Here is a 13,277-nt window from a genome sequence, read left to right as displayed (position 1 = left end):
GCAGCAATTGAGGACATCTCATGTACTTGCTAGTAGTTCCTGGATTTGACCATCTGAGAGCCCTTAACAAAATGTTATCAGTAGGCAGTTGGGAATTCACATCTCTAATTTGGTGTGACAAAGCTACAGTTTAACCTTCCAAGGACTGTGCAAGATCCTTCTATTTACTTGTATCTGTACCCAAGTCTGTTTAACATTGTAAAGATAATTTTGTTTGTTGGTTACAGATGTTGATTCTAGATTTATGTTTTAAAGTAGTACTTGGAATTTTTGTATGGAATTCCATTATTTTTGGAATAAGTACCCTTATTTTTACAGCCAGTTGTTGTCAGTTTAAAGTTGAATAATGACTTCTTCTTGTTTTAAATGCCTCCAGAGACTTAAACAGCAGACACGTCTCATGCATCCATGTAGTAGTGAAAAAATAGAAAAGCTTAGGCTATAGTATGAAACTCCGTTCTAAATATTTTAAAGGTATGTGTTTTCTCTTCAGACCGAAGCTGATCTTGCAAGAAACTTTCCAGGAAAGCGGGTATCTAGCTCAAATAACACTCCTGTTTCTCGACTTCCTGCTAACCCTTCACGAGTGGATCGTTTGATTGTGGACCAGTTACGAGAACAGGCCAGAGTAAGCATACTTACAGCATGGAATCTTCTGCAGGGATTAGTAACATCAGGTTATATGTTTGTGGGTTTATTATATTTTGTGTAGGATTTTAAAAAAATTAACTGTTTTGGTGTTTGAAATATATTCGTTAGGTGCTCACCTTAATAGGAAAAATGGAAAGGCTTCGCGGTAGTCCTGTCCACGGGAATATATCCAAAACTCTGGAACATCATTTAGAAGCCATTCATGTTACACAAGCAAGACGAAAAGATGAGATCGTTAATGTTGCCAATCCACAGAGACAAGGAGCACCTCGCTATAATAATGAAAAAGGTAAATACTTTTGATTGCTTTGTAGTTCTAAAAATGGGGTTTTTTTCCAATTTGTATTCAATTCAATTTGTAACACATTTTAAATGTTGTAATGGCAACAAGTAGACTTACTCCCTTAAACAGAAACTTTCTCTATATGTGTGCCTTTGACTTTAAAAGAGAAAAATCCCCCTCATTTGTATCAGGTAATTTCTGCATAGACTTTATTCTGTTTTGTGGTGTTGATTTTTAGACCCCTTCTTGTCACAAGATATTTTCTCGGTTTTAAAAAAAAAAGCTCTCTTTATTATATTAAATAATCATATTTTATTAAAGACTCTGGATGAATTCCTACTTGTTTCAGTGCATGCTGCTATTTAACAGGCAGGGAATAAGAGAGTTATCGCTATAAAAAGGTAGCCTATGACTGGGAATTGATACCAAACAAAAATATCTGCCACGTAAGCAATTCACCATCCTTAATTAGGTTGTACTCATTTTAACAAATTGAACTTCGTCATTAATAGTGAATGAGAGTGGGCTTTCATCCTTCTTAGCTTACACAGTGAAAATTTCCTTGGTCTTACACTGCTTATTAATTGATGTTTTGTTTGTCACAAAACCACTACAAATTTGGCATTATTGGCAGCTTCTGCCGAGGGATAGCAAGCAAGAATGTTTGACAGGAGTCAAGTGCACTGGTGCATCAAAACCAGACCTCTTTTGTCTATCCAATTTAGAGGCACCAAAAAAAGAAAAAGAAAAGTTGGGTTTCTTTGTTTTTGCTTTGTTTAAAAAAAAAGAGGGAGGAGGATAACTCTTAATGTAAGATAGAAGCCTAGGATCCTAAGGTTAAGCATATTGTGGGCTAGTACTTCCCTGCTAGCAATGAAAACAACAGGCTTTACTCCCAGATCTTGGTGTTGAAGAGTTGGAGTTCACTGCCAAGAACAGAAGTTGTATTAGGCAGTTAATTGAAAGTAAGTAAATTCCACATAGAAAAGGCCATATGTCCAGACTCCAAAAGTGGAATCCACAGTCTCAGTTGAAAAATAAGGCCATCCTGATCCTGTGGACTTTTTACTCTTAAAGATGTCAGACAGACTGGAAAAGCTGTTCATAAAAAAAAAAAAAAACACATTTGAGTGAGTAGACTGATTCTTGTAGACTTCCACTGCAATTGCCTGTTTGGAGGAACTTATCCCAAACAAGGACAAAAGAATTGGCTTTTTAATGACAAATATCTCTGACAGTTTTATTCCCAATCACATTTCCATCCAGACCCTTCATGGGTAGTGCACAAGTTAAAAGGCAGCTTTGGCTTCCTCCGTGGGTTATATTTTCAAGCAAGAAGTTGCTACTTTCATAGTGGTGATTGTGATCTGTGTAACCCAGACAAGAATGGCGGAGAATTTCAAGTAAGACAAAGTCATTGTCTACCTCCACACATGTTCTCCAGAAAGACCATACATACTATAAATCTTGTATCTCCTTTCAACCAGTCCAGATGCAACAAGAAAGACCGCTCATCCTGTACAGGCAAACTGAAGATTAGATCTTACAAGGAGACAAGACAAGAGTTAGTCTTTCAAGGTGTTTTCTCCTTCGTGATTTCTTGATTCGTTATGATTATCCACAAGGAATAAGTATCTTACACAGAGCAGTATATCGTGATTGACCATGTTAAATGTTGCAGAGAGAGCCAGGATAAAGGTGGAAAGCTGCCCTCCATCCATCTACATCAAGAGAACATCCATCTGTGCCAATAATTACAGTTTTTGCTCCATGTTCTTGGGTAAATCCAGATTGTGTAGGGGCCGATATCTTGGTTTGAGATCAATGAGACTGAAAGTGATTTATTGCTAGCTTGCTGGGAACCTTAAAGATTTCATAGTGGATACTAGCCAATTCGAGTGCATCCAGGGTGTATTTAAGTGTAGGTCAGTCTGTTCTATGATTGAAGGATGAAGGGTGGACTTACTCACTGAGTGAGGCATTGGCTATCTCCATCAGGTGAATCTCCAATTTACATTTTTAAAACCAAGCAGGAAGGGTAGGTATAGGACAGGGGTCGGCAACCTTTCAGAAGTGGTGTGCCATGTCTTCATTTATTCACTCTAATTTAAGGTTTTGCATGCCAGTAATACATTTTAACATTTTTAGAAGGTCTTTCTCTATAAGTCTATATTATGTAACTACATTATTGTTGTATGTAAAGTAAACAAGGTTTTTAAAATGTTTAAGAAGCTTCATTTAAAATTAAATTAAAATTCAGATCTTATCAGTTTAGTGCAGTGGTTCTTAAGCTGGGGTGCACGCACCCTGGGGGTGCAAGATGCCCTTTCTGGGGGTGCGAGACATGCGAGATTTTTTAGAAGGTAAATCATCAAAAACACAAATTAAGCGCAGGCACATAAATACAACTTTGTTTCATCAAATCTATGTATTTATTAACATTATACATTTTTAACGATTTCTGTAATATACAGAAAACGTTTTTAAGTTTTCAAGTTTTTAAGCTAATTGTAGTGTAACTTTTGATAAGGGGTGAGAGAACATATTTTAAGAACTCCAGACTATCAGCGGGCTGAGCGAGGATGGGTCTAGTGTATTAAATTACTCCCCATAGGAATGTGCTACTTACAGTGTACTGCTTACAGCTGCCAGTCCTGATGCTCTGAGTGGCATGATAAGGGGACAGGGAACAGGGGTGGTTGGTTAGGCATGGAAGTCCCAGGGGGCCGGTCAGGGGTGTGGATAGGGGTCGGGGTAGTCGGGGAGCAGGGGGGCTTGGATGGGGGGGTGGGGTCCCGAAGGGGGCGTATGGGATGGGGGGGTCCTGGGAGGGGGTGGTCAGGAGACGAGCAGCAGGGGGATTGGATGGGTGGAAGGTTCTGAGGGAGGTAGTCGGGGCAGGAGGTCCCAGGAGGGGGGGACAAGGAGCAGGGTCGGTGTTGGATGGGTCAGAGGTTATGAGGGGGGCAGTCGGGGTGGGAAGTGGGCCGGCTGTTTGGGGAGGCACAGCCTTCCCTACCCCAGTGTAGTGTATTAAATTTCTCTGTAGGAATGTGCTACTTACGGTGTACTACTTACGGCTGCCAGTCCTGGTGCTCCGCAAGTAGCACATTCCTATGGGGAGAAATTTAATACACTAGACTGGCGGCAGGCTGAGACGCTCAGCCCACCACTGGTCTGGGGTTCCGTCCGCCGGCTCCTGCCAGCCGGGGTCCCAGCCACCGGCCCCGCTCAGCCCGCTGCCGGCCTGGGGTTCTGTTCACTCAGGCTGGCAGCAGGCTGAAGGGGGTGGGGAGTGGCAGCTGGGACCCCAGCTGGCAGCAGCGTGCCAGTATAAATCGGCTCGTGTTCTGCCTTTGGCACACGTGCCGCCGGTTGCCAACCCCTGGTATAGGACTTGCAGGTTTGGGTTTAAATCTCCTTTAGGGTGTGCAATAATTCCTTTGTTGTGAATGGGCTGAACTCAGTGAATGACAAGTTGTCACACTATCTTGAAGGAAAGGAAATTGTTAATACAAAGTTCCTTTTTTTTTTTCCCCCCTGCTTTATATGTCAGCACCATTTGTTACCAACAGCCCGTGTTCTGGAGTCTGAATTTATCTCATAACTTTGGTGCATTGGAAAGCCTAGAATATAACTAAAGAAATATTTGAAATATGGTTCTCTAATAACAGGGTGCAATCTTTCCCATGGTTTCTTGGAATTGCATTACTATAATACAAAGTGTTGGCTGAATTCAAGAGATTTTTGTCTAATCAATAGATGTCATGGTGGTTTTAGTTCTGTTGTGATGTGGTTGCATATTCTTGTCTTTGTAGATGTTCTTGCTCTGGCAGCTGCCATTAAAGAGTTAGCTGTTTCCACACGCAATGCTCGTACTGCTTTATGGTGTGCACTGCAGATGACTCTACCAAAAACCTCCTTAAGCACTTCAGTGAAACAGGAGGAGGTCGAAAGGGCATTGCAAGAGCTTTGTCCAGGAAACACAAGCACACAAAAAAAAAATAGTGCAGATCCTGAAGACCAGGGAAGCAAAAAAGAGAAACATGAGGAACCCATACAGATTTCTGAATAACTGTGCAGAAAAAAAAAGGAAGAAAGTGAATTGTGCTATGGAGAACTTTTTGTGCTAGGTTATCAGAAAAAATAAGGATAACTCAATTGATCAGTGCTGCAATTTTATAACTGTGATTCTGGTGTTGACAAATATTTCTTGTAATAATGTTATTGCAGTTTTAATATTGCTGGTATTGCAGTGTCTTCTATGTAAGATAAAGATTTTATTAATAAGGGGAACTGGGCAATAGCTGATCATTTTCTTGACCACTTAGCCAAAGCTATGTATCAGCTGTGACTCAAGCCATGATCTGAGAAACCAGTGAGTGGCTAAGCTAATTTTGATTCTTTTCTTCATTTGTTAGTTATAAAATTTAGCATTCTTTAGAAATGTCATTTTTAAAGGGTATTTCATAATTATTGGGGTTTTTGCACCATTATGTATTCTTGTAAGTGCCAGAATGATTGCTAAAAAATGTAATTGTTTGTACTGTCACTCAACACTGAATAGTCCACACTTCTGCTTTGCTGTTGTGACAGGGTGTCAGATCTTTCAGGTAATTGCCAAGAGTCTGATTAGAATAATCAGAGTTTAATGTTAGTTACATGACGTGCTTGTTCTGCCAATTAAAAGTTTCCAACTGGACTAATCTAAACCAAAAGTTCCCATAGTATAATCCTTGTGGCAAAATTTTTACATAATAAATAAATGAAGAACTAATTTACGGAATTTTTAGAGTTGCAGTACATTGCATTTAAATACATATTGGCAGTTAACATAAAATTGTTACTCAGACTTAGAAATTAGATTTACTGTTGCCTAATGGTTAAAAACAGTAAGTATGCACTTAATGAAAAATTACATGGTTAGTAATATGTTTATGGTATTTTAATTTTCAGAAACATTCCATATTTATTTTAATGTTTTGATTAAATGTTTATTTAAAATTCTATTTTAATAATATACAGTTGGGTCTTTTGCCAAACCTTCCTAATAATCAGATTTAATGATTTACTCAGGAACTATGTATATTATATATAAATATACACACAGTATATAGGGGGTTTTTGAGGGGTAGGGATGTTTGCAAGATATTTACACAAAGCTAACTATACTAGGTTACCAAAGCTGTTTAACTGATTTGTTTTAGCATGAGAAGATTTCATATGTTTAATTGCTATTTACTAGTCTTCATCCTGGGGCTTAGACAATCAGAAGCGTTACGTATCAATGTGAATGTACAGAGTAAGAATTAGAAAAGGATGAATAATTCATATTTTGATCTTATCACACTACTTATGAGTATTTTAATGCTTTATCAATCGTGTCTTAATGTTAGATTGTCTTTCAAAATGTACTAATTACCAAGTGTTTTCTTAGGTGTTAGTATATTGATGAATGGCTTTGGAGCGCAGTTCTTGTTTTAAAAAATAATTATGTTGAGGACAGGAGAAAAAGTTCAAAGACTTAAAATGAAGATTTATCTGTGTTTCATGATGTTATGATATTGAATTTGACACTTTCTTGATAAATATATAATTCTGTTTGCCTATGTATGTACTTGCTAAATATTCCAAACAGTCTGTAATTTTGGACCTGTGAATGTTTCTAGAACATCTGTAGTCTTATAGTTCTATTAGTACCAATATAGTATCAGCGGTAGTACCATTGTTAATGGTAATGAGGTGATGAGTGCATCATTTTGTAGAATAGGAAGTCACTAAAGCCTCATTTTGATCCACTGATTAAACAAAGGAATTATTAGAAGGCAGAATCTTATTAAAAGTATTCTCCACATTTTCTAAAGAAAACTTAATCGATTTCAGTGGATATTTTTAAGCCTTAGTCTAAAACTAAAAATTGGTACTGAAGAGAATTATTTCAGTGGGGTGGGTGTGTGTGTGTATAAAATCTGTTTGCACTAATATCTGAAGGTCAAATGTGTTTTTGTGAAACTATAGTTGGTGGTTTGAAACATTTTCAGAGTTTACAGTATTTGAGTTGTTGGAATTTTAAGTTTTTAAGTTACGATTTCTGTTTCCTGTTAACAGTATTTGAAAGTCTTGATTTGCATTTCTATTTACAGAATAATTTGTAGTCTTGCAGGATTGTTTTGTAGTATTGAATGTATTGGGCATATTAGGTCCTTATTGTATTGTTTGTATGCAAATTATTGTGAAGGAATGTGATCTTAATCAGTTCATAATATAGTTAATGTGCCTTTAAAAGTCTTATTTTTCAAAAACGGTAAGTAACTGTGTATGCTCACTTCAGCTTTCTGTTGCAATTTAATAATACATTTAAAGGGGTTAAATGTAGCTGCATTTGACTATAGCTAATGTAGCATATGGTATTAGTGTTTTTCCTGCATAATATTTGATTGTCCAGTTATGGACTCTTGAACATGTGTTAGGCACCATAGCTGTTGAGAGTTGCCACAAGTCAAGTGTATTCATAACTGGGTTTAGTTGTGTTGCCCACAAATGCAAATTGTGCACATTTAATTCTTTTTGATTTGACCTGCCTGTTTTCTTCTTCAAATGTGAACTATCTGATGGTCTTCTTAATATGGAAATTTTTCTGCCCATTTCTTGAAATACTTAAACAATTAACATAATTGACATGTAAAAACAAAAATTCTTTCAAGACACTTCAGTTCTGTTTTGGGTTTGGTACACATTCTTCTATATTTCAGGGGGGAAATACAGTCTTTTGGAAGTGTACCAGTGTAAGTTTGGGATTACAAGAGTTCTATGCAGTCATACAGTGTTCCTAATTGACTACTGTTTGATTTGATAATGAAAAGCAGGTTCCATACATATTCCATTCAGAGCTTCAGGTGAATAAATATCATTTCCTTTCTGGTTTTTCAGGGCCTAATCCTAGTCTCATGTTAGTGACTTCAGGAGAAGCAGACCTGGGTTATTAATTAGCAATCTGGATTAAAGTGGATAGTGGTTTGTGAGTTTCCTAGTTTGTGGAGCAGTCAAATAGTATATGGTGAATTTTTCTGTTTAAAAAGTTTTCACCCCTTCCTGTCCTTTTTTCTTCTAATTGGCTCGCACGTTTCGGTTGTGTGGTTAAATGTGGGGATGAGGGTGCTGCGTGCTCACTGCGGCTAGTCCACAATACTAGTCAGCTCAGTTCCAAGAGTGCTGAATGTTTAAGAATTCTTGTTCAAATCATGTTAGTTAAAATACAATTGTATTTATTTTATTAGAATAGGGTTGAAACTTCAAGATCCTAAATTGATAACACAATACAGTATAGACTTAAAAATCACAAGCTAACATCCCTTTTATGGGTTATTCCCCCGATAGTGGACTGGAAGTTTGTGGTTGTTTCCTATTTCCACTTTTTTGTTCCCCCCAACAGAAAGCGTGTGGCCTGCTGCAAAGTGAGTACTGTTCCACCAGTATGTTTAGCACCTGTGCCTCTGCCTCTCCTCCTCTACATCCCCAGAGTCCCTATGATAGTAAAGTTATTGTGATAGAACTGGTGTAAGTTAACACTAATGAGATCAGTATTAATTTGTCAGCATTAAGGGAAGTGAGATTGTCAGGGAATGTGGCTGTTCTGTGTGGTGCCATGTCCCAACAGAGGGGATCTCCTCTGGATCGAGAGGATCAAGAAGTCTTTACAACAAACCAGGTGCTTTCTACAGGGCCTCATCTTCTGCCTTTTGCTCTCCTCCATTTGTGGAAACAGTGATGTATACTTTTTTCTAAATGAAGTAAAATTCATTTGTGCTCAATGTCCCTGATAGTGAAGGGCATTTAGCACATAACTAACGTTCACGTCTTTTCATCTCTGTTCCTCTCGGCCTGAAACCATAGCTTTCAATGCTACTCAATGTGACATTCTCGGAACACATCATTTTGTGAAGTCACAGCTACTGGTTCTCACTGAACTAAGGAGATGGCCTATAGGAAGTTGGATGTGTTTGGGTTTTTTTAATTGCTATACAGTATTACTATGAATAAAATGTAAAACCCTTTAGAATTATTTTTAAAAGATAATATAAAACACAATGCCATTTTCTGACCTGTTCTGAAAGCTGGTTTCATTTTCTATCTGTGCTCTGTGCAGCTTTATGTCAAAATGATGGATTCTGAGGCAATCCAAAAGATGACTGGTATGTTTTTTTCTTAGGGTCTGAGAGTGAGCTTTAAATTAATTCTCCTTTCCATTCAGGACATTTGAGTAGAATTGGCTTTTGTAAAATGTGCAGGTCTCCGCTATTTTGTGAAGACTTGAGTTCAGGATTCTTTTTCAACACTGCAAGAGTTGAAAAAGAGAGCAGGAACACCACACTCTGGTATATTAGGCTAATATGATGGAGGAGCTAACTTTCAAATGTGTCTTTAAATGTAAATGCATTTGAAATTAAGGCTACACAGAAATTGTTCATGATCCTGCTTCCATTGAAGTCAATAGTTTTGCCAGACACTGACTTCAATTGGGTTTACTGTTTTACTGACCTAAGTCTTATACTATTTAAGTTTTTGTATATACAGGCTTTGCAGTTCATGTTGAACATTAGGTATCAGGAAACTCCAGAAACGTATGTTTTCCCTAACTTTATTGTAAGGTTTTTGAACATAGTAACATCTTGGAGTTAGGAGGAATAGTCTGCTTTCATTTAAAGCTGAGGAATGTACCTACTATAAGATGCTTTGGCTGAGTTAAATCAATAGGCTTTTGAGAAATTTGCACCTTGTTTTATCCTGATTTGCCTGGATAGAAATACAGCCTTAACCGTGTTAAGATCTTGTTTTGTTTCTTGTGCAGTTTTATCTGTCTCAATCACCAGCACTTTTCTGTTTTGTGGAAACATATAAATAATTATAAAAGGAAAAACTGTATATCTATGAAGTTACTTTTTTATGATAAATTGTTTTACAATTTGCTTTTAAAAAGCACTTTCTTTTTCTTTAGTTTTTTACTTTTTAATAGTGCAACCAAATCTGTCAATTTTATAGTGTGGTGACTCATTTTTCTTTATTAGCAATACTACAATTTAAAGGTGCAAAAAAATAAGGTGCATTATAATGTATTTATTTAGCCTTTGTTGTTAGAAGTTGAAAATGTATGGAATAAAGTAGTTTTGAGCAACTTTTTTAGAATTGGGGAACTGAAACTATAATTCCTCTGCTTCTTATTTGCTAGATAAGCTTTAAAAAGGAAATTGTTTGCATATACTATATAAAAGCTAACTAATGAGAGCGAGGATAGACCAGTGTCAACTTAAAAAAATCAATTCCAGATAAAGGTTGCTTTACATTTTTTTACTATACAAAATAAAACTGGTCTAAAACTTGTGTATGCACAGTAATAACTTAATGAACATAGGTTTTTTCCCCCACAAAATTAGGCTATTTCCAATATATATGGGGAAAATAAGTTTACTTTTATTTTTATGACATATACAAAGACTAATAGTGTCTATATTTTAATATACTGTTTGGTGTCTGAAGTATATCTTTTACATGTATGTTGGTCAATCTCATTTAATTGAAACAAATTTTACACTGTTAGTGAAATATTACTGAAGAAAGCTATTGTGAGTTAATCCATTCAGTAGACCCAACAGAAATAAGTGGAAGTATACATTTAACTAAAAGAAGCAAGATGTCAATTGTTAATACTTAATGATTAGTCAATTTAGGCTTATTTCAGTGTTTCTGTAAAATAACTGGATATTTAATGAACATTGAAAAATATCACTTCTACCTCTTGTGTAACACTTAACTTTAAAAAAGGTTATTTATACCACAGATTTCTGTTGGGACATACTTTGCTATTTTAGAAAGTTGATACACCTTAACTAGTGAATTTGGTGTGCATTTTTTGTTTTCGGTTAGACAACTCTCTTATGTGGAACACCAGGGAGCCTTGCAGCTAGATTGTCTTCACTTGTGTAATGTAACCTACCATGATGTGTACACTTAAATATGGTTTATATTAAGAAAAAGATACAACAGTAGAAAGAGATGCTAAGATTTGTATTACATGTATGAAAGTCACAGATTTATGAGAATCCTGTAATAAATCATGGCCAGTGTAATTTTCTAGCATTTTTTTATGTATGTGATTGTTTCCTTATTTAAATAATCAGTTGTGTTGTATGTATGTGCCTAATAAATAGTTACAACTATTGTTTTATTCAGTTCAACTCATGTTACTTATGAGCTGCTGTTCTATATGCGAGGTGTTTCTTGTTTGTTTGGGGTATTTTTGTAATTCACTGAAAAGACCTGTTGTATGTTCTGGGTAACACGGTTATAAAAATTAAAGTATTTCGTATTTTAAATCACTGACTGTATTATTTCAGTAAATGTCTGTGGTGTGGTGGGAACACTAGATGTCAATGGGTAATACTTGTTTTACATGGGTCAGTGTTGATGAGGAATATCCATTATTCCAGTTTCCAGATGTGAGGTCACATGTATGAGGTGCAGAATCTTTCTAAACATCAAAACTTAAATGAATTAATAAACTAATAATTGATAATACATAAAAGGAGAAAGGGTTAGTAAATAACCTAAGTAACTTTCACCTCTTTTTCCCCCTGTGCAAGTGAGATTACTGCAAGGGAATTCAATCTTGTTGGATAAGTTGATGTACAATTTAGCTGTAATTATTTCACAAAGCATCACAAATCAATTTCTGTTATGTTAGCACTTAGAAGCCCCAGTCCTGATCAGACCATTTGGGCTAAGTGCTTTGCAAACACAAGAAGACCTAGATAGGCCCTTCACTGAAGAGCTGACAACCTAAGACCCTGATCCTGCAGTGAGATATGTGCAGGTGGACCCCTTGGCCCACACAGAGCCCCACAAAGTTGGTGGAGCTCTGCATAGACCCAGGTGTGTGTCTGTGCATTTTGCAGGTTCAGGCCTAAGATGACAATCGGTATTCAAAGGGTACGGGGGAGGATATAGGCAAAATATGTAGAATGTTCTAGATCTATTAAATTACATGTTCCTGTTTCATTTAATTCACTGTGATCCTTTTTACTTTTATTTTATATACAACATATAAAAGTTTACTTTGTATAGCTTGTGTGACACATGTTTTGAGAGTATATTATCAGTCACAAATCCAAACAATGTAAAATCAATGGAAGAATTCAGACTGTTTGTTTTTTCTTATGGAATATAGTGCCAAATTACCTCAATCCTCACCTGAAAAAGATTTTAGGGTCAGAAATTAAAACTTCCACGTGATCTGCTTTCTGGTAACTAAAATAAAATCTTTAATTCAGTCTAATCCCTTTCTATCCCCTGAAGTGGAAGATTTTGTCAACTCCCCTTACGTATGAAAAATTAAACATGTGCTTTGTGACCAGGTGGTTCCTCAGTCTGTTCCAAACAGTGCATGCAAGTTGTAGGATGTCAAAATCTATCCCTTCCTCTGGTGTGGTTTTATTTTCCAGGCAACTGAAAATGATATTCAAAGTCAAGCATAAGCATGACTACTTACATGTTCCTCTTGAAGGACTGTTCAGCCTACATCCTAGGTCCTCCTCCCCCAGAGAGACACTCGTTTCCCTTATATCCATAGGAGTCTACAAGCCACCTGCAACAGTGCATCAGCAAAATGATGTTTTATATCAGGATCACTGCTTGACTGTTAAAGTGACTTAAAAATTAGAGTCCGTGGTCTTCCAGTGTGACTAATTATACAATAGATCGCACATACAATACCAGTGGCTAAATTCTGTCCCTGTTGCTCTCCCCTCCCTGCTTCATGCTGCTCCTTACGGCTGCATAAGGTAGCTGAACTGGTTTGGTAGTATGTGTGTAGCCTGTGCACCCTCTGTATTCCGTGGAGCACTTCCCCATGGGACTGCATCCAAGGCTGCATGGACAGATGTAATGGAGCCTGGGGTGATTACATGCAGCTCCATAGGCAGAAATGCCCTCCCTTAGAGGTGGAGCACAGAAGGTACAGAGCCTGATGTGGTCCTGAGGCATTATTAGCCTCTGTGTCATGCCAAGTGCTTTATATAATAATACTTATTGTGCTGCTTTATATTTTCAGAGCATTGTACAAACATTAATCCCCATTTTTCTGATTAGGAAAGAGAGAGATTAAGGCCAGTTTGGGGCATCTCTGGGGCATCTGTGAATGGGCTGAAGGAACAGACCTACATCAGACCCTCAGATAATGCAGAGCAATCATCAGATGAAAATTCACAAAGGAAATTTATTACTTATTTGTACAGCATCTAGCCCATTGGGTCCTTGGGGGTCTTCAGATGCTCCTGTAATACAAATGATA

General features: G+C 37.0%; 1 protein-coding gene across 1 annotated transcript in view; it reads left to right on the top strand.

Annotated features, from left to right (window-relative positions):
- LOC119850973 (meiosis-specific coiled-coil domain-containing protein MEIOC-like) overlaps nucleotides 1-11,304 on the top strand; it is a 40,759-nt gene extending 29,455 nt beyond the window's left edge. The window contains 3 exon segments of the mRNA XM_043509760.1: nucleotides 494-628; nucleotides 760-940; nucleotides 4,753-11,304. Of these exon segments, the coding sequence (XP_043365695.1) occupies nucleotides 494-628; nucleotides 760-940; nucleotides 4,753-5,009 (573 nt within the window). The 3' untranslated portion in view covers nucleotides 5,010-11,304.
- The last annotated feature ends 1,973 nt before the right edge of the window (nucleotides 11,305-13,277 follow it).

Source organism: Dermochelys coriacea, chromosome 2 (genome assembly GCF_009764565.3).
Source record: "Dermochelys coriacea isolate rDerCor1 chromosome 2, rDerCor1.pri.v4, whole genome shotgun sequence".
Lineage (NCBI taxonomy): Eukaryota > Metazoa > Chordata > Testudines > Dermochelyidae > Dermochelys > Dermochelys coriacea.
The sequence above is the reverse complement of the archived record's forward strand: the minus strand, read 5'-3'. Positions and strand labels throughout refer to the sequence as shown.